Genomic DNA, 22,566 nt, shown 5'->3' on the forward strand with positions numbered 1-22,566 from the left:
TCAGATCCTGTTCCAGGCGGTGTAATTGTCGTTGTGAAGGTAATGTTGAGGAATTTTGTTTTTTCAGATGAGATCCTGTTCTAGGCGGTGTAGTTGTTGTTGTGAAGGTAATGTTGAGGTAATATTTATTTTTTCAGATGAGATCCTGTTCTAGGCGGTGTAGTTGTTGTTGTGAAGGTAATGTCGAGGTAATATTTATCTTTTTTAGATGACATCCTGTTCTAGGCGGTGTGGTTGTCGTTGTGAAGGTGATGTTGAGGAATTTTTTTTTTTTCAGATGAGATCCTGTTCTAGGCGGTGTAGTTGTTGTTGTGAAGGTAATGTTGAGGTAATATTTATTTTTTTCAGATGAGATCCTGTTCGAGGCGGTGTAGTTGTTGTTGTTGTGAAGGTCATGTTAAGGTAATATTTATTTTTTCATAGCAAACAGACTGTTTAATTTGATATATTTAAGAAGCGAATGTAAGAAGAATTCTACGTTCACTTCTAGGCTTTGCCTATTCCATATTATCAACCACTGTCACAACAGGAAGCCGACGGGTTCACGGGTCGTCTCATATATTACAAAAACTCTCATCCTGTATGAGGAATTTTTTTAATAATATGATGATGATAGGCTCGGATGATAGGGGAAGGGTTAAAATAGTGCTATATGGCATTAACTCCAAATTGGCCGATATGGCCCTTACATCACTCCTCCTCACGGCGCCTCGTATGTATGTATGTTCCTGAAATACAGCCAAAACGGTACATGATGGCGCAAAAATTTTTGGCCCACCTTAATCACCATTCTCCTGCAGTATCAAGTTTCATTAAAATCGGGCAACGAAAAAAATTATTAAAAAATCTATTCCAAATTCAGTCAAGTACTCTTCGTGAGAATTTGATCAATGCAAACAACCTCAGTGGTATAGTTCGCTGGAGCTATCTTTTTTTTTCTTGAAATGATTCATTTTTAAAATCTCAGACATTGAGTATAGACAAAGAACGATTTATTTTTAAGCATAAAATAAACATCGGCATTTTGATCTTATACTTCCGTGTTCATTAATAAATAAAATTGTATATAGAAGATTACGCACAATAATTTCTTCGACTTTTTTTTCTCCGTTTTTTAGTTCACATTGACACGCAATATCAAGTTTCGTTCAAGTCTGGCAATGGAAAAAAATTATTAAAAAATCAATTTCCGATTCAGTCAAGTACTCTTCGGGATTATTTGATCAATGTAAACAACCCCAGTAGTATAGTTCGCTGGAGCTATCTTTTGTTTGTTTTTTTGAAATGATTTTTTATCAACCGCAGTCACAACGGGTTCACAGGTCGTCTAGTTTACACTAATAGGGTAACCCGGTATTGGGTACTGAGAAGTGGGAGAAGCACGAGAGCTGACAGGGCTGAGAATGGGGCAGGTGGATCAGGGACAGGATAACCGACGGGATGGGTGGAAACTGCGTAGGGGCATGAGAGCCAGAACACCAGTGGGTGAAGGGGTCTTAAGGGTACACCGGCCGGTAAAGGGGTCTCAAGGGTCTTGGGGTCTTCAGGGTCTTTAAGGTCCTTAGGGTGTTAAGGGTCTTCCAGGTCTTAAAGGGTCTTTGGGGTCTTACAGTTGTTAAGGGTCTTCGAGGTCTTCTGGCTCGAAGGGGTCTTGGTGGTCTTAAGGTTCTTCAAAGGACTTAAGGGTCTTAAAGGGTCTTTGGGGTCTTTGGCATCTTCAAGAGTCTTCGGGATCTTAACCGTCTTTGGGGTCCAAATGGTCTTTGGGGTATTCGGGGTTTCAAAGTGTCGTAATTGTGTTTGGGGAATTAATTGGTCTTAAGGGTCTCATGGGTCTTTGAGTATTCGCGATTTTAGGGGTCTTATCTCCCAACCATGTTAAAGGTCTTCTCTCAACCATGTATTCTAATCTCTCAAGCATGAAAAAATAAAGGTCTTATTGTTCGGGGTTTTTAAAGGCTGAGTTTGTGGGTGAAAATACACTTATGACAAACCCCGGGTTGAACTTGGTCTGTGTGCCAAATTTGGTGCTTGTCAGCCCAGTGGTCTTTGCAAAAACCGCAAACACACAGACACACAGACAGACAGACATACATCCGATGAATCTTATTTATGAGATCGCGAGTTGAGGCGATGCTGATTTAGGTTTATTTAAGAGTCTTCAGGATCTTTGGGGTATTGAGGGTCTTCAAAAGACATAAGGGTCTTAAAGTGTCTTTGGGGTCTTTAGGATCTTAGGGGGTTTAAAGTGTCTTCGGGATCTTTGGGATCTTCACGGTCTTTGGGGTATTCACGGTTTTAAAGGGTCTTAATGGTGTTTGGGGAATTCAATGGTCTTGAGGGTCTTATGGGTCTTTGGGGCCTTCGGGATCTTCAGGGTCTTATCTCCCAAACATGTAAAAAGTCTTCTCTCAAGCATGTAATATAACCTCTGAAGCATGTAAAAAGCATTTATTGGTGGGGAGGGGGGATCTTCGGGGTCCTCAGGGGTCTTTAAAGGCTGAGGTTGTGGATGAAAATACCCTTAGGACAATCCCTGGGCCAGACTTTGTCTGTGTGCCAAATTTGGTGGTTGTCTTGCCAGTGGTCCTTGCAAAAAACGTGGACAGACAGACATCCATCCAATGAGTTATTTATTAGATATATGTATATGTATACATATATTGATGTGCAGTGCTTATAGAAAGTCTACACCCCCTTTCATAATTATCACCTTTTATTGCCTTATAGCCTGGAATTGAATTGCATTAAATCAGACTTTCTCTGCCTTTATTTACATATCGTAACCCACAACTTCCAAGTGAAAAAATTCTACAAAGTTTAGAAAATTAATTAAAAATCCAAAACTAGCAGCGATTGCCAACCGTTTGCTGCAACCATTTGAAATCCGCGTCTCCCAGAAACTTCAGACAACACTCCGCACGCAGCTGTCTCGGCCCAAAGACAGGAGGAATTTTTTTTTACCTCTGAGGACGGAAGATGGTGGCCTTCTGAAATGTCAGGGTTTTAATAAAGAATTTTATTATTCTTTTAGGCTCCACCTTAGTTGTTAATCTTGGGCTTATGTTGACCTTTTGTTGACTTCAAAAATAATTGGCTGGTTGAATTAATTGACCTGAAATATAAATCCTCTTCAAATTTCAAGTCAATCAGATGAAAATTGAGGATTTTAGAAATACCTCCTTAGTTGTTGACCTTTGGGCTTATGTTGACCTCAAAAAATATTGGCGAGTTGAATTCAATGACCTGAAATATAACTCCTTTTCAAATTTCAAGTCAATCAGATGAAAATTGGGGATTTTAGAAATTCAACCTTAGTTGTTGACCTTTTGGTCCATGTTGACCTCAAATAATTTATGGTTGAATTTGGTGACCTGAAATATAAATCCTCTTCAAATTTCAAGTCAATCGGATAAAAATTGAGGATTTAAAAATACCACCTTTATTGTTGACCTTTTGACCTCAAACAATAGGCTTCTTCTTTGTAACAAACGCTATCATGTGGTGAAGTTTCGTGAGGATCGGTTGAAATTAAGCACGCACGCACGCACGCACGCACGCATAGACACACCTGACCAATCTACTTGAAAAATCTTTGATTTTGCAAGTAACAAACTTACACACAAACACCAGTCCAGTGAATTGTAGGAAGGATACACCTATGTATATGTATATGCATTTTGTTTTTTTAGATAAGAAGGTGGCACTTCCAACTAAAAGTAAATTAGATTTACTCCACTGGTTTGAGCAATAAGCAAGAGCAGACCTGGTCCTGGGTAACGTTTCATCAGCTTCAGAGCAGGCTTCCTCAGGCCAGTAGACCCTGAGCTTCGACATATGTCTGGTTTTTATTCTGATACCACGGCTCATGACAGTGAAAGCACCTTCTTGTTTAAAAATTTATAATCTCAACCGCCCCAACCTTATATATGCAGTTACAAGTTTGAGTTCGGTGGGAGTCGCTAGGGGAGTTCTCGGACCCATTTGCCGGCCGACAACCCCGAAGTCGATGAATCGCGGACAACTTCGCGGCATGACGGGGTGCTAAGCACCCACAGACGCCGTCTGAGACATTTAATTATGGTGGAGTCCAGCATCCAAATCTCACTTTACCTTCCTGGCAACTTAATCACCCTGGACAAGGACCATGCTTCCCAACGTTATACTGCTATTTATCAAAGTGGCAGAGCGATAACATAAGTGGAATGGTGGTGAATGTCTGATCATCACGAAACAGCAGGGCTGAGCTCCTTGTCACTGATCACACACTATTTTCTAACCAATGGAAAAGGACAATCAGACAGTTTGGGAAATGGTTCATAAAGATTGGCAAAAAGGCACATATATACAAGGCCAACAATGTCACAGAAGAAAGCTCTTACCCCTTGCACAGAAGCGCACTTAATCGGTCAACTTTGTCACAGGTTCTACATACACTGGCGCCTCAGTCATTCTGGGAAATAAGATAAGAAAGAGGGATAGAGAGAGGAGAGAAGAAAACGGGGTGTATTGGCAGCCTCTTGTTCATCCAATGCAAGCTGGCAAGCTTATATGGATCCCAATGAAAGAAAGGGGGAGGGGGAGAGAGAAGAGGAGGGCAGAGGATGTAGTGTGCAGTGTAGCGAGAGGTGAAGTTGAATGCCTGCACTGCTTTAGAGGAAAGTGTGAGATGCGAGTCAGTAACCCAGCCCTCAGAGGACGAGGGGCGATTGTTGAATGCTCTTGTACGTTCAAAGTAAATAAATTAGATGTAGGGAAAGGCAGAGATAGATAGTGTAAATTGGTGTGTTATGGTCAGCGCATCCAGGGAAACTCCACTGCTTGGTCCACACGTCTTCCATTTGTAATGGTGGTTTTGAAATGTTAGTTTTGTAATGTTAAGAGTTTTAATGCATATATAGATGTGAAGGTGAGGGAGATAGAGATGGAGAGGATGAGGGGAGAGGGTTTAGATTGAGAAGAATCACAAAGGGGTTCAAATCTTCTTCACAAACACAACGCATTTCCCTTTCCACTGATAGTGTGCTGTTTTCACGTTTAGCTACACAAAGTATGACATGTATAACTCCATTAGCGCTCCCTTGTGTGTTGGGATGTGACTCCTCGGGATCTCCAAAAACTGTAACAATAGATTCCTAACATGTAAGACACTTTTCTTTCCTGAAGGGTTTAATCAAAAGACAGTGTGTTGTATGGACAACCTCACTCCGCAAACAAATTGCATGTCAATCTGGGAGTCTCAACGAGAATGTAAAATGAAGTGAAACACAGGAAGAAAGGATATTTCATCACATGTAGTTGTTGTCATTGTGGCTGTGGTTGTTGTAGTTGTTTGTGTGCTCCTTCCGTGTCCGTCACTCTAAGTCACGTATGTGTATCTATAAAGGGTTCTTGTTTGCCGAAGAACAATAAAAATGGTACCATTTTGTAACCGCCGCATTAAACTCCAACAACAGCTGAAAGTGGTCTCAATGATTAAACGGACACGACGTTTTACAACTTTGAATTTTTTCTTGCTAGTAAATTGATTATTAGCTTTCTAACAGCAACATTTTAAACATCCTATGACAGCAGAAACCCTTTAAAATAAAGTCACACACACACGGACTGACGGACGCTGCTCCTTGATGTCATAGATTTGATTCTTAGCATCTTTCAAGATCGCAGTCGGCATTAGCCCCGTGAATTGAAAATTGAAGCATGTTCATTCCAATAAGACTTACTCCCTGGTAATATAATCTTGTTATGAGTAAATGAACATTACTGTTACTGTTGCATCTTAATGCCAGGTATGACATGTCTCTTGTTTTGCAGTAGTTCTTTCTGCACTTCTAGGCCTTCTTGACAGCAATTCCATGCAATTGAGTTTTCTTTGTCGTGTCTTTATCGAGTCTGTACGTTTGTACTGTTCACTGTTGGGTGTTGCTTTCGTTTTGCCTCACCCCAAGTGGAATTTGGACTTTGCAGGGAATCCTTACTAAGCTGGCAGGTCGAAACCACAGACTCACTCTGTCTTTCTTGCCAAAATAATCTTTGGTTTTTCTATAACTTCTATCCATACCAAGTGAAGATTTCCTGGAATGGAAAAAACAGCAGAAACCGAGAGGCTTCAATGTAGTGCAGGTAACAAGTCTTAAAGGTATTGGTTACCTTGAAAGTTCTGTGTTTGCTCCTGTTTTGGATGTGTAGTTTTAAACGCTTTTTGAGATTTATTGATCGCTGGTTACATTTAGTTTGCAAGAATGACTTTCATTATTCATACACAGCAACTAATTGTCATTTAGATTTGTTAAATCTAGTGATGTCTGAAACCAAATATCTAGCTTAACGCCAATGTGAGGGCCTGACCATCTTCACACTTAACCTGTGATGCTGGGATTCCAGATTCAAATCCCACATACGAAGTTGATACATCCATAATCTCCAAATGTACCTGTGGAAAAATCCGCTGATATATTCTTATGTCCTTGTCCTACATGCAATATTCATTGCATATGACTGAAAGAAGTCCAAGTACAGGGTGTCCCAAAAGTCACCGTGCACTGGAACATACCAACAACATTATGAAGAACGATGCAGAAAAAATTTACCTTTGCAATAAGTGTTGAAAATGGTATCTACGTGCACGCAGACAAGCATTAACACATCCGTGCATATTTGCGGTGACAAGCATCAACTCAGCCTGAGAAATATTGTTAATTAAATTGGTGATGGCTTCCTGGAGTTATTGAACACAAGTTTGAGCCCTGTTTTCCACTGAATTAATACCAGGTGGGGTTGACTCAGCCTGTCATCCTTCTGAGGTTTGCAAAATGAGTAGCAGTGCACTGGTAATAGGGACGCTGCATCAGCAGCATAGCCGCATCCCTAACCAATGATGCAACCAGCAGCCATAAGGCTGCACTCAAAAGAAAGAAATTGGTAATTTGATTTCATAAATGGTTTCTTGGTGGTTGCATCATTAAGCAAATGCCAACTTAAATAAGTTTGCAACATCAAGCCAATGGAGCAAGCTTCCATACCGCTGGAAGCATCTTTCATCCAAGCGAGGCTGGAATTAAGTCAGATTCTTCTTCCTCCTATATACGAGTATGTGTCATCGGGGCAGCACTGCAAAGAAAAATCTTGTTCCAGCATTCTGCCAAAGCAAGGTGGCCTTGTTGAGGTAATATTCCTTCTGATGAAATTCACTGAAGTAAACAACAGGAGCATTGAGGACTTGAAGCTTCAAAAAATAAACAACTTCTATCGCCTCCTAACAGAAGCTTCATTTTAGGCATGCAAGCAGTGTTGGGGAGTAATTGGCTTATCGTAGCGATGCCACCGCATCAAGCTACGCTTTTCAGGAGGGTTACAGTAACAAGTTGCTTTTATATTGTTACGAATTTGGAAGCTTACTGCACACAACAGCCAGGTCCTATAGATCAGTTATATCGGTAAGTATGTGTTTTTAGTTAGGGTCCTGTCCCCTGTGTCTAATGGGAATTAAGTGTACGTGCGCTGTGGATTATTTTATATATAGGATTTTTACATCACCAACAACAACAACAGCACTCTGCTCTCGGCATTCTTCGCGCATTGTGTGCGTTTCGGTGTGGATTTCGCACCGTATATGGTCACAAAGCGTTTCGCTTCAGCTGTGCGCCAAATAAGGGTATGCGTCGTTTTCCGCCCAATTGGTGACTAGCAGACCAGAGTCGCGGCGGTCCCTGGCAAGAAGGCGGAGCCGCGACATGCCATTGACCCAATGGGAGCAGGCCACTGGAGTGGACGGGCCCCAAAAAGAAAAGCGACAAAGAAGAAGCAACGAATGATTGCATCCAGTCTGCTCGAGTGTGCGTAAAGTCTGCTCGAGTGCACATCTCTGTCCGGGTCTGTGGCTGACTGCATCGCGCGGATCCGAGGCGTCTCGTCTGGCGCATTGCTGCGGGCGGTCGACCATCTCAACTCTGGAGATCATCTCGTGTCGCCTGCCTGCGAGCCGGAGGAGCGTGCCAACGCCCGATGCTACCCTCCGTACCTGATGCTTGGAGCGGCCTCGTGTTGCGGGTTCGATTCCCGTTACCCCAAGATCGTCGAGAACCACATGAGGTGGACAGGTCCAAGCTAGCTTCTCTTCCCTCGGCCCGTCTTCCCTCCAAGCTGATGAGGTCCATCTCTTTCTGGGCATTTGTGTGTGTGTGTCCTTGGGCCCCGTCTTTAAGTAACAACTGTGTGAGTGCTTTCTTTGCTCATTGTACATTTCATTTCTTATAGTCGTGATAACTCTGCTCTTTGTGTGCTTCCCCTCCCTGATTATTGTAAAATAAATACCCCTTTTGTTGAATGTCCCAGCTCATCCTTGTCCTTTCTGCCATTGGTTTGCCACGGTGAGTATTGCAGATTAGGAAGGCCGTTGCTGCCGTAATTGTGCTTTTCGACCGACGGACCTCGGTAACCATCCGCTCGGGTTTTGCACGGTTCGAGCAATTGCAAATTTGTTATTCGTGAGGTGAAGCATTCCTTAATTCAAAAGAAATGTGACAACCTCTCTTCTTCTTTCACTAATAGATCTTTCTGGTCCTGAGCTAAAAGCATCTCCAACAACTTCTGTCGCTTTACCTTTCCTTCGCTTTTCCGTTCTGATGATACTACCGCTGTCTCTCTGACAGATAAAGCAACACTTTTTGGTTCTCTTTTCTCCTCTAAATCCACACTGGATGACTCTAACATTCCACCTCCCTCTGATGCTCCCCTCACCAATCCTATGTCCTTCCCTGTAATCTCTTTTCATGCAGTCAAAATAAACAATACTCATCTCTCTCTGGACAGAAGCAAGGCATATGGGCAAGATGGCATTCCTCCCCATGTCTTGAAGGAATGTGCTTCAGTACTTGCACCCGTGCTTGCTCGTTTGTTTTGTTTTTGTTTAAAAACCCAAACTTTTCCTCTTACCTGGAAACATGCCTTTGTGCAACCTATTTTAAAGAAGGGTGATCATTCAAACCCTTCTAACTACCACCCTATTGCTCCTTCTACTGTTTCCAAAGTCTTTGAATGTCTTCTCAATTCCAATTTTCTCAAGCATCTTGAATCTCACGTCTTCTATCTGACCACCAATACGGCTTTCGCAAGGCAAGATCTACAGGTGATATCCTTTCTTGCATTACGAATGTCTGGGCCTCTTCTTTGAGAGACTTTGTGGAATCCTTTGTTGTAGGCTTTGATATATGGAAAGCATTTGACAGAGTTTGGCATCGGGGTCTGATATCCAAGCTTCCCTCTTTCGGCTTTCCTCCTTCACTCTACTCTTTCATATTGAGCTTTCTCTCCGACTGCTCTATCTCTGTAATTATTGATGGTTCAACATCGACCCCCTTCCCTATCAACAGCGGTGTACCTCAGGGTTCCGTTCTGTCCCCAACACTCTTCCTTCTTTTTATCAATGACCTCCTTTCTTCCACGAATAACCAAATGCACTCGTATTCTGATGAGTTGACATTGCATTCCTCCATATCTTTCCCATCTGCCCAATCTTCTCTCACTCGATCTACATCTTGTTTCATCACAGCCACTTCTTTAAATTCGGATTTGGACAAGATGTCCCAGTGGGGCAAATGTAATCAAGTTAAGTTTAATGCTTCAAAAACTCAATTTCTTCTCATCTCTCTCTCTAAAACTCCTCAACTCCCCAATCTCCTTTTAAAGCTCTACAATTACGCCATGTGATACAATAAACCTACTCGGTATTACTGTAACATCAAATTTATTCTGGAATCCACACATTACGCAAATGGCCAAGTCTGCCTCGAATAAATTAGGAGTCCTGTTCAGATGTCGAAGATTCTTCTCCTCTGAACAGTTGCTCCATCTATATAAAGGATTGATTCGTCCTTGTATCGAGTACTGCTCTCACATCTGGGGAGGTTCCAGCTCCACGTACTTACTGGACAGCATTGAATCCAAAGTTATTCGACTTGTCAACTCTACCAATGTGACCTCAAAACTTGACCTGCTCAAATTATGCTGCAAAGTAGGCTCTCTTTCTCTTTTCTACAGATATTACTTCGGTTTCTGCTTGCAAGAACTTGCTGCTTTTGTACCTCCACCATTAGCGAGACCAAGGAATACTCGACAAGCCACTACATCACATGATTATTTTGTGGCCATTGGCAACTCAAGGGTGGGCCGTTACGATGTTTGTTTCTTCCCTTCCACTGCCTAACTCTGGAACTCTTTACCTTCTCATGTCTTCCCAAACACATGACTTTCCCCTTTTCAAAAAGCAGATTTTTTACTTCCTCAAAAACTCAGAGACTATCTTCTCTTTCCTTACTTTTCTATCAATGCAGTTCTTTTATTCAAGGCTTTTTCTCGATGAGGACTATTTAGTCTGTGACTGAAGCCTTCAACATTTAAAAAAAAGAAAAAAAAAACAAGATGGAGATGGACAAACAAACGATGCAGGTAACAATTAGGGGTAAGGGAGAACGCAAAGGGTGGACAATATGGATATATAACCAAAATGTTGGGAGGGGTGTGGGGTGGTTTAACGGGTGTAGAAAATATCATGATTTTGGATTTTGGTTTAACGGGTAAGTCAGGGGAGCCAGTCCAGAAGGGAGAGCAGTACTCCATCGAGCTGTGGATGAAAACCTTGTTGGTGGATTGGAGCTCAGGTTTGCCAAGGAAGGACTTTGCACAACGGAGGATGCCAATTTGGCAACAACGTATCAAGTGTTTTACATTACTGATTGTTATGCACACCAAATTTGGCTGATACATTTTCTAACTGCGTTTTTGTAGGTGCTTTACATGTTTCGGATGGCCTTGACCTTTGACTAATTTTGACCACATTTTCCACACATATACAACACATACATACAAATAAGCCATATATGTTTCATTTTGGTATCTTGAAGATGTTTTGAGATATGGCAATTACAAAAAGTCCTTTTTTTATATAATAGGGTGAAATTGTTGTCATGGAAACCGCTGACATGTCAAAATGGCTAAATCGGTCGTTCTGATGTTGATGACTCAAGATGCAAATCCTACTCAAATTTCATGTCAATCAGATGAAAATTGACGATTTTAGAAACTCGACCAAAGTGAAGTCCAAATTTTTGACCTTGACCACATGAGAAAATGGCCGAATGGAAGTGATCAACCAACCACTGATTTTAATATACTGGTCCAGTGGGATGTAGCGATGCAAACCGGAATTCTCAACAATGACTCTGTACAAAGTTATCTCAAAAAGTATGTCAGGAAAACTGACTGTGCTGTGACTTTGACCTTTGACCTTTTGACCTCCAAAACAATAGGTTTCTAGCCTTTGACTACCTCGACCAAGTGGTTCACTTTCCTGAAGATTGATGTCGAATTGCGACCTGTCAATGACTGGCAGACAAACATACTTGGGGAAACTAATACACTTGTGAATCTTCAATTTTGCAAGTATTAAAACTGCTGCAATATGACTGAAGGCTCCAATAACGAGTTGAAAGCACACTGGCAGGAGGAGAGGAAATCGGAAACATTGTGCCCCACAGCCATACTTAAAAACCAAAAAAAAACCTTCATGAAGTGTTCGAAAACTTCAGAGAAGAGTTCCTGTTTTTTTTATTTCTGCTGTCTTCCAAAGCAGAAGTGACCTGCAAATGTAGAAGCTGTTCACCTTTATAGAAGAAGTTTCGAAGACGAAGAAGCTTAGAATATGAAGTTATAGAAGCTGTTCACCTCATCTATAGACTTATCGGCTTACTTCTAATCATCAGCAAGGTCGTGGGATCCATCATCACAATTGCTATGAAATCCTTCCTTTTCTCCAACAACTTCATCTCAGATCACCAATGTGGTTTCAGACCAGGTCATTCTCCCTTGGACATACTGCTTCTACTCACCCAACAATGGATAGAGGCTCTCAATGTCAGACATGAGATCATGGCCATCTCTCTGGACATATGTCGTTCTTTTGATGCAGTCTGGCATCCTGTCTTACTCTCCAAACTCTCTGCCTATGGCATCCAAGGCTAACTCCACACATGGCTTACTGACTCCCTCTACTCTTGGCCCAAAGTGTGGCTCTCAACAGAATCCTTTCATCTCTCCCTGTCAAGGCTGGAGTGCCCCAAGGCAGTGATCTGGACCCAGTCTTATTCCTGATCTTCATCAGTAATCTGTCTGACTCTGGAAAATTATCTTTATGTACTTGCTGAAGACTCCATCCTCTGCCATGACATCCCTCATCCTTCAGACAGGCAGTTGCAGCCTCTTCCCTCTCTTCAGACCATGATAAAATCACAAGCTGGTCAAACAGTTAGAATCTGTCTTTCAATCATGACAAATCTCACACTTTCTCTCTCTCTCGCTCTCTGAAACAATCACCATCTCACAAACCCTCCTATCTACTTTCTTAACAATCATCTTGAGGAAGTTTAGTTATTCAAACTTTTGGATCTCACTATCAGTCATGATCTTTCTTGGGCAAACTATATTTCAAAGTTGGCCTCCAAAGCCAGTTGCCGACTGGGCATCCTCCGTCGTACAAAGTCCTTCCTGGGAAAATGGGCACACCTGAATTCCTATCCACCTATAATGCCTTCATCCATGGCTTGATGGAGTACTGTTCTCCCCTCTGAGCTGGCTCCACTGCCTCACATCTTGCTCAGCTTGACACCATGGAATCCAAAGCCTTCAAGATCATTGGAATCTCTCACAATGAAACTGAGTCTATGGGCTTTTCAACTTTGCCATCGCAGACAAGTATGTGGTCTCTCCATCTTCTACCACCTCCTTTCTGGTCTTACACCCTCTGCTCTTTCTGTGTTTTGCTGCAGGGCTCACACGGTCCACCATCAACCCCCTTCTGGTGAAACTACCTAAATTCAAGATCACTGCTCACCTCCATTCATTTGTTCCTCTTTTTTTCTGACTGTGGAATCGACTTCTGCATCCTCTTCAATCTCATTCTTCCATCCAGGTCTTCAAGACAGCTGTTCACCACCATCTCAGATTGTCACCAAACCTAAACTATGATCTTTTATTTCCTTGTTAACCTCATATCACCCAAATCCCTCCTTCTTCCAGTTTTCCCTCCTTGGAGTTTCCTTAGTGTGTCCATCTTGTCCATCCCATGCATGTGTGTTTTGCGTCCTGTTTTTTTCTGTTACGTCCTGATATGTTCACAAGTAGTTCTTCCACAAGCCTCGACTATGTATACAAAAGGAGCTTATAAAAACACATTTAATGAGTTGAGCTTCCAAGGACGCATTTTAATGAGTTGAACTGTACACAAGACTCAATACTGTAACAAGCATTGGGCAAGCATTCCATGTTTCTTTTGCCACCCAGCTAGGCCAAGGGTTTTATGAGTTTGGTTGTGGTGCAACCAATCCCTTGCTTTAAAGGTGCAACAACTGCAAAGACAGCTGAAGGTCTCTTTACATGTGTTTGTGTTGATCGAGGTTATTTCAAGATGGGGATCAGGTTTTAAAACATTACCCAGAAGCACAGTGGCAATAGTTTCCTTTCATTGGGTATGCTTTGTGATTGTCGAATTGGGTTTCTAAAGAGAAGCTCAACATTGTTAAACTTTTTTCTTTTTTTCTTTTTTCCAGAGGTTTTCACAATTTTAATTTGATTCAATTAAGTTTAATGTAAAAGTATTATGTAGCAAGTCACATTTTCAAAGTAGCTTTAAGTATAGCCAACTCCTTTCATTAGCTTACAAGTGTAGCTAACTTCCCTTTTTGGTTATTGGTGGCTGGGTAAGAGGGAGTTGAGTGAGGGGTGAGGAGAAGGGGAGGGGGGGGAGGTAGTTTGTCGCATTGAATGCAGGACATGAGAAGTAGTTAATATCACTTGTTTATCTCATTTGCTTGTTTATCCCAAGCAGACTGAGCGGTGTCCAGTCCTAAATGATTATGATTCCTGGAGATATGAGCGTCATGTAGTTTGATATGTTGTGCTTCTTGGTTTACCGTGCATAGCGAAGGAGTTCAAAGTACAACCCGACAAGTATGTAAGCGTGCCATCATGCATTTATATTGTGTGACGTCAACAAGGCCTTGCTTATGCAACTGGTTTGGGGATCAGCTGATCTAATGCCATGTGAGCTACAGCAGTGATAGAGTGCTGTTTTCATGCCATCTGGTGGCCATCTGTTCTATTGAGAGCTGTATATGTTATAATAAGACTAAGCTCAATATGCTGGAATGGTTTATTAATCACCTCTGCCACAGAAGGTGGATGGAGGTTGTTTTCACACCTGTTTGTCTGTTTGTCTGAGCAGGATATCTCAAAAAGTCTTTATTTTTATTTTTGAATACCAAGTTGAGGCTCATGTAAGAGTTAATGCACAGAAATGTACAACAAGGCAGGAGACAAGAGGGGCGGGAGAGGGAAACACAAAATAGTAGGGAACAAAGACAATAGCATGTCTGTGGAAGGGAGAGGGATGGTGTGGGGTACACGGGGTAAACAAGATGGTATTGCAGGGACTTTCAGGAAGGAAAACAGGGAATTTGAAGGAGGTGGGTTTTGGGTGGATTAACGGGGGTAGTAAAGATCAAGGTTTTGGATGGGGGAAGATATGAGATAGTGGTGAACAACTGTTTTGAATACCTGGAGGGAGGAGTGGGATTGAAGAGAGTGTGGGAGTTTGTTCCAGAGGCAGGAAAATAGAAGAATAAAAGAGTGAAAGTGAGCTGTGATTCTTGATTTTGGCAGCTTCACCAGAAGGGGGTTTTTGGCGGACCTTGAGCGCCCTGAGGAAATATAAGAGGGATAGATCACAGACAGAGCAGGGAGGGAGGGCAAGACTGTAGAGGAGACTGTATAAGACAGAAAGACCACCGACCTGCCTCCTGTGATTTATGTTCATTCCGGATTCGGACTAAATTTGTTGGACAGGTTGGGTGTGTGACGAGGACTAAATGATTCAATTTTTATGAAGATCTGAATCCAAGAATTTCAAAAAAAAAATTTTTTTTTGAGTGATTCTTCACCTTTGAGTGTTGTAGTGTTGAGATATACATAATGTTGGTAGGTGCCAAAAACTATATATAGCACAATCTATAATATATAAAGAGCTCGGTCTCGACGTGCCTGCGTCGTCCTGTCTGTCCGTCCCTGCATCCGTCCGTCCCTGCCTGCGTGCCTCCACCTGGCCGTCAAGAATTGTCCTATAGGAACAATTAATCAAGCTAATCAAGTAATCAAGCCCAAGCTGCAAATAGTATGATACAGTTGAGTAAAGTGAGGATAGATGGGTCTGTTTGAATTTACATTAAAACAAAAACTCTTCCTCCTCCTCCTCCTCCTTCTTCACTTGTAATAATGGTGAATCGCATTCAATCCCGTTTCTCATGTCGATTAAACGCTTGCGACATTCAATACTTTTTTTTTCAACATTTCCGTTTTATCTATATCACCCGACCGAACAGCATTTCCGATTATACACCGCTTTTTGAAGCATCACAATGCAGGTCATTCTACTTGCAACACAAGTGAGAAAAGGATACAAACAAAAAAGCAGCTGATATTCAATAATGTATTTGCACCATATTAAAGAGTGAAAGTTAATATTTATTTATTTTCTCTGGAAGCGACAGGTCTTACATTCTCTTATTTCAAAAAGTTGTGGATGGATTATGACAAAACTTGGTGTATGAATTGGATAGGATAGGTCATTGGGATACAAAGAGTAAACTGTTCAGCTTGTGGAGGTATGTGCCCTACTGAGTGCCGTTCTAGTTTTTGTGTGTGTTTGTCTCTAGCACGACTACCAAGTGGAGCAGCCATGATCCCACCAGGAGAACGCTCTTCCGGCCAATCAGTAAAGGACAAGCCATTGGATCACAACATTTCAAGTGCTGCTTACCATCAGCCAAACAGTTGCACATTACGTCCACAGTCATCACTGTTCCGCAGCAGTAGTGGTAATGTTGGGCCAAGCTCTGGGGCAATGGAGCCCCTTGTTAAAAGTGCGAGACGGCCTGGATTTGGTTCCCAAAACAGCATTTCTTCAGGTGCTGGCCATTCTTTTCCCCGACGCCAACATGCTACTTCCACATGCAGGCCTCAGTCGTCCATTCAATCGCTGGGCCCCATGTACGGGATGAAACCCTCGTCACCTCAGTCAACATCGCCTTCCGAACCTCCCCGTCCACGGTCGGCTGTCTTTGGACTCTCTGCCCCAATGGGCCCCCCTCCCCCTCCTCCACCTGCACGTGGTGGAAATGCCTCTGGAGGGATCAGAGAAAGGCCACCACAAGGCCAAGGGCATGGTTTACCACGGCAAAATCCGCCTCCTTATCATGAGGCAAAGTCCAGGTGAGGTCTTTTGCCAAAATTTATTTGATACCAGATAATTATTTCACACAGATATCTTGCTTTGGCCTTGGTGTTGTATATTGCTACAGCATTTGGGTCCATCATTTAAATGTCCATTTTTCAATGATTCATCAAGTTAATGTTTTCAATATTTGTGAGCTGAGATGTTTTGTGAAATATGATTTCTTTCTATCCTTTCTTAATCGTCTGCTTCCCAAGTCGGGATAGGGAGCGTCCTGTATCATTGCCCATGGATAGAGGCATAGATACTGTCCAAGGAACTGCCGTCTCACAAAGTCGATCTGCACTGGGGAATCGACCACCTCCGCCAACCCGTACAGCTCCCAATAGAACGGGTATGATCTTTCATTTGGGTTCAACTACCATCTCAGTTTTGGCTGGGCTTAAATATTGATTTAAAGCTGTTTTTGCATTTGCTAAAAGGTTCATCGGGACTAGTTTGTGTGCAGTTGTTGACACATACTAACTTGTCCGTATTGGTCTCTATAGCTGAAGTTATGCAATTAACATTTGTCAAAGAAATATACAAAGTGTTGGCAGGTGCTTGCTATGTGTTTCACCACACCTGTGAATTACAGAGGGACTTTATTCAAAACTTTTCATTACAAATGCCAAAACACATAGATTGGTGATACCTGTGCCACACAGGTATAGGCAAAAGGCCCTGTGCCACAGTTTTGCTTTTGCATGATATATTTTTTTCCAACAGTATGTATTTCTAAAACAGCCTCATCTATTTTGATTTTTCTTTTGACCAAGTTTTTCTTTGAAATTCTGAAATTAGATTTTTCGATATAAGAACCATTTTGTTTTTTCCTCATTTAATTTGTTTTTGCATTTTCTTTGCAATCGAAAGATACATATTTTATTTTGTACGTTATTCTTTTACGGCCGAACTGTAGCACCTAGAACGGCCCAAATTTTGTGTGGAGGCACTTCAGAATCTGAGAAATGTTTGAATCGATCACATATTGGCCTTGGTGCCGCTATAAAGTGTATCTTGGGATGCGAGGTCAGGCAGTACTGCTGCCAGCCCACAGGCAAAAGGTAACCACCATCAGGCCAATAACTCCCATAGCTTTTCAATGTCCAACACGTCGTGAAACTACTGCCAGGAAAAGCACACCCTCTCCCCCCCCCCACCCTCCAGGCAGCGACGGGTAGCCCCCACCAGTAAATTATAATTTATTAATTTTGACTCCACATTCTTCTGTTGTATGTTGCATCCTTTTAAAAACGAACTTTGTCATTGGACATCACCAATCACATGCCGCTTGATAGTCAGAACATAGGAAACACTGAACCTCATGGATGATCAAAAATATTTTTTTAATAATCTTTTTACAAGATCTCGGCTTGTGGAAGAGTGAGGTGGTGGAGGGTAAAGTATTAAGTGGTTGGGGAATGTAGGTAGTGTCAATGGGGTTAGGAAAGTTTATGGTTAAGGATAGAGGATGACCTCAGAGGGTGACGAACCACCCGTTTGAAGTGCCGGTGCGAAGAGTGGGATTGAATAGCCCCAGGAATGTAGTTCATAATAGGATAAAATATGAACAGAGAGGAGGTGTGAGGTAAAAGCTTGGATTTTTTGGAAGTTTAATCAGGAGGTTACTGGAAGAGCATGTGCATCCGTTCGGAGGTAAGGAGAGGGGGTGGGTGGTCGGAGGGATGAGAAAGCACAAGCAGCTCGACTGGAGGAGAGGTGGTTAAAAAAGAGAGAGTTGCCGCCAGTCTGTCTACGACGTGAGAGCAACTGGCCTTTTAGTTTGGGCTGATTTTGGGGGCTAACAATAATGTTGATAGCTTTATATTCCACAGAATCCCTGAGAGATATGTGATGCTGGGGTAGCAGTCTACAGTCGGACTGTGTTGAGTTAGGGACCAAGGCATTTCAAGAGACTCAACTTCTTCGAATGACTGACCATGGAAAAATATAGGTTGGTTATTTTGACAATCCTTCAGCCAACAGGGTGAGACTGGGAGACATGCCATTATTGAAAGACTTGTTCCATTTGTCATACCAGCATCTATTTAATTATATATCAGCAGAGACTGATGCAGCGGTGCTGTCAGTCTGTCGACTGGATGGGGTGTTGTGTGACAATGGGGAGTCATCTGGTAAACAATGGATGTTTTTTTAATTTATGTTAATGAGGAACAAGAATGTGCCCTACACATTACCTTGGGAAATTCCAGCCTCCACTGAGAATGGAGAGGATAAGGTTCCATTGGCAGGCATGCTGCATGCATGCATACATACATACATACATACATACATACATACATACATACATACATACATACATACATACACAGTAATCTCTGTGTGAGGCACACCTGTGTATAAGCTGCATGGTTGATTTGTCAATTCCTCTTCCCTCTCCCCCCTGTCAAATGGCTGAGATGTATTCAGAGAAAAAGGTTCTGACCCTTTGTTTGAGATTTAGTTCCTTTGCTCATTGCTGAGAGAGAAGCAGCAATTTATCCACAGATGACTGAGTGGGAACTAAACTGATAGTTCTGATGTCAAGCTGTTTGAAAAGAGGAAACACTTCTGCAGGAATGATTGATTCCATGAATTTTATTGTAGTTGGGAGGGAACTTTCTGGCCAGTAGTTAAGAGGATATGCAGCGTGTTCCAAAAAGACCCAGACAACTTTGGTTGTTAAGATAGTTAGAACCACAAATGATACCCTTTGGTTTATAATTTATATAATGCATAAACTCATCACGTTTTGTGCACACCATCAATACACTTCAATGTGAGCTCCGTTTGTCACGAGCAGGCCGTCAAGGCGGTACATGAGTTCTTGTCACGTATGGCTCAGCATGTTTGCATCCACCAGTGCGCATGTGGGTGTGATCCGAGAATAAAGATCCTACACGATTGCCACCTTAGTATTGTAGACAAAATCTTTGATGACAAACCCCCACAGAAAAAACATCAAGGGGGTGGGGGGGCTATGTCTAGTCATCATGGAGGCCAGGTGGTTGGTCCGTCTCGGCCAATCCAGCGACCTGGAAATTTTAAATTCAGGATGGCTCGAACGACGAAGGCCCATGAAGGGAGCGCCCTCCTGTTGAAAAATGTAATCAGGTTGCAGGTCTTAAACCTGTGGGAAGGCGAATCGTTCTAACATGTTCATGTAAATTGTTGGGGTCACTGCATCCTACACAAAGGAAAATGGATCCACCAAGCGGTCATGGAGAAGGCCACACCACATATTGACCTTTGGACTGTTGCACATGTGTTCAATGACCACTTGGGGTTTTCAGAGCCCCAGATCCTCACATTGTGCCAGACGACCTTCCCCGATTCGTGGAATCAACCTTTGTCTGTGAACATGACTTTTTTTCAGATAATCTTCGTCATCCTCTACGCGACTTTGCATTTCCAAGGCAAACACCTTGCGTTTGGGTTTGGATCCATCATTTGGTTTGAGTTACTGCAGAATGTGCACCTTTTTGGCAGAAAGCTTCAGTCTTTTATGCAAAATCCTGTGTACAGTGCAGGTTGGTGGTACCAGTTCTGGATGCGCGTCAAATTGAATTTCTGGGACTTTGTTGAAATGATTCACGCACTTGTTCAACGTCTGTTGCACTTGTGCTTGGTCGACTGATACTTTTCTGTTTCTGACAACTTCCAGTCTCCTTATACCTCTCGTACCACTCTCTGATACTAGTCTGTGATGGCGGATTCCTTCCATACCTTGTATGGAAATTACGCTGAACTTGTGTGTCGGATCTCTTTTGAACCATTCAATGCACTGAGCTTTCTCCTGTGGAGTCACCATTTTCTTTTACATTAAACCACCAGATCTGAAAATAAAGAAAACTTTATGAGTTTTTGTATCATATAAACCAAAGGGTATCATGTCATATCGTTTGTGATACTAAATATATTAACAACCAAAGTTGTCTAGGTCTTTTTGGAACACCCTGTATGTTGTTTTTTTTTAATCACCTAAATAGGAGTGATGTTAGCAAACTTGCGGGCTGACAGGTGGCCAAAGGAAAAGAAAAGGCCGAATGGAGCAGATAAAGGAGAAGCAAGAGCACCAAAGTGGGATTTGAGAATGTGGACTCTGATGTCTTCTGGATTCATTGCCAATGTATGGTTGAAGCTGATCAGAACTTTCTCTACTTTTTTGGCTGTGAAAGACAGACTCACAAAGGCCATGGGTATGAATGTGATGGGTTGGGTACATGAGATTTTGGAAGTATATGTGGAGCAAAGACATTCTGCCTTGTCTGAAGTGAGGCCATTTGATGTGAACAATGGAAAAGGGGGGAGGGGGGGTAGCATAAACCAGAGACTGACTTGACAAGGCATCACCAGGGCTTTGAAAAAGGAGTTTGGTTCTAGTCTCCAGCTTTGAGAACAGCAAGATTTCATTTTCTGGCTTGCCTTAACATTGATACACACACTTGTTACTAGCCATATATGGAGTGACTTAAAGTTAGCCTTCCATGTTGAAAAACAGCTGCTTGACTGCAGCCACCTCACGAAAGGATTTGGTGTACCATGGCCGAGCGGATGGATAGGATACCTGCAGATGGTATGGGATGGCTTGTGCAGGTGGACGAAGGTGGAACGAGGAGTGATGGTGGGTGGACATTTACGTGATGCAACAAGTAGTACACCTGCTTCCTCATATCCTCATACCCTATATAACCTAAAACGCTTGCTTAAATACCTGTGATGACATGGGTAATGCATGACATGTGGCAAACTGCACTCATTCATCTTGTAATTACTAAAAGACAAGGAGATCTGCACACACATCCCTCCCAAAACGTTTTCACAGTAAGCAGAAAAGCAAATACAGTTGTGACCTTGTCAAATCGACTTTTATCCATCACCATATTTTCCGATATTTCCATGTTTTATTTGCATTTTCCTTACAGATAATTTTTTTGTTTTGTTATAAATCCATATTTTACCTCCTAAATGCAGTACAATGTATATTTTTTGACATATGACTGTTAATAGGATCTAGTTAGACTTGATGATACTTGAGAACTTGCATAGGCTGCTCACCACCCTTTCTAAAGGTGATTATTGTGCTGCGTGGTTTCTTTCAACTTCTTGAATTCTAATTAAGAGGCTACATGGGCCGTAAAATGTTTGAGACAGATGGCCTTTTCCAGCAACTGTATTTTATTATACATTTTCCTTTTAATGTTGCTCTTTTTGTCTCTGGTATGTTTTTTTTATTGCTTTCTTTGTTGATTTTATTATTTAAAAAATCTTTTTCAACCTGTCTATATCTGTCAGGTCCTCCACCACCGTTACCTCCTGCTCGCAATGGGAGTGGTACAATGAGAGGTCCCCCGCCTCCACCACCTCCTGCCCGAACAACTGAACACCAACATTCTGGGCCTTCCTTGCGGGCAGCAGCTCCTCCTCCACCGCCTCCCCCAAATCGTGGAGGGCCTTCTTCACACCCTCCACCACCACCACCACCACCACCACCACCACCACCGCCAGCAAGAAATGGGCCTAGAACATTGCATGGCACACAGAATGCATCCCTAGTTTTTGGAGGTACACATTGTGCATCTCAATCGCAGCCAGCTTTGCAATGGTGTTATCCATTATTGTTTATTGTTTACCAATTCTGGTACCAAATGAACGCATCAATCTCACATATTTTTGCTTTGGTCTTGCAAGTTTAACGCTTTTTCTTTTTTCTTTCCTTGAAACAATTTTCAGAGCACGCAGAGGATTTCTGTGATGCTTGTTTTTTTTGTGATCCATCTATTGTATGAAAGTGAATGAGATGTTGTTTGTGACGCTACTTCGCTGAGCTCCAAAGGTTAATCGTAACAAAACTTTATAGGATCATATTTTAAACCACGGTGTACCTTACTCGGGGTTTTAAACAGTAATCTTCTCACAATTCATAACTTGTAAACACACGAGCCACCCACCACCTGTCACCAACTCCATTGATAGATACATATACACAATCTAATGTATAAAACTGAGTTTGTGTCTGTGGGTTTGTCTATTTGTCTGTGGATGGGTCATAAGCACCACCTTTTCTCCAGGCTGCCTTCTCCAGCCGTCCAGAAATCGCCGCAATCTTTTTCTCTCCACGTAGCTCAGATTGTTTTAAGGCCTCATGTTCATTTGAAGACTGAACAACACATCCTCTATCATTACCTAGCGTACACGGGGAATGACTAGCGATACCCGTGCATATGCATGGGATAGCAGTACAA

General features: G+C 42.2%; 2 protein-coding genes across 7 annotated transcripts in view; one reads left to right on the forward strand and one right to left on the reverse strand.

Moving 5' to 3' along the window:
• Positions 1-22,566, forward strand: part of LOC147032450 (uncharacterized) — a 113,032-nt gene that overhangs the window by 51,719 nt on the left and 38,747 nt on the right. For 4 of the 5 annotated variants that reach the window (XR_015055164.1, XR_015055166.1, XR_015055165.1 and 1 more), the window contains exons 5-7: positions 15,762-16,317; positions 16,537-16,673; positions 21,617-21,886. Coding sequence is in view for 1 of the 5 variants with exons in the window: in XM_085870090.1 (XP_085726216.1) it covers positions 15,762-16,317; positions 16,537-16,673; positions 21,617-21,886 (963 nt within the window). In the remaining 4 variants the exon portion in view is untranslated. Of the gene's footprint in view, positions 1-5,973; positions 6,124-15,761; positions 16,318-16,536; positions 16,674-21,616; positions 21,887-22,566 lie in introns of those variants that run through there. The other variant, XR_015055167.1, reaches the window with a different exon arrangement.
• LOC147032451 (transcription factor Sp9-like) overlaps positions 1-22,566 on the reverse strand; it is a 107,318-nt gene that overhangs the window by 33,983 nt on the left and 50,769 nt on the right. The window lies entirely within an intron of this gene.

Source organism: Eptatretus burgeri, chromosome 2, assembly GCF_056783735.1.
Source record: "Eptatretus burgeri isolate ZD-2024b chromosome 2, Ebu_testis_v1, whole genome shotgun sequence".
In the NCBI taxonomy this organism is placed as follows: Eukaryota; Metazoa; Chordata; class Myxini; order Myxiniformes; family Myxinidae; genus Eptatretus; species Eptatretus burgeri.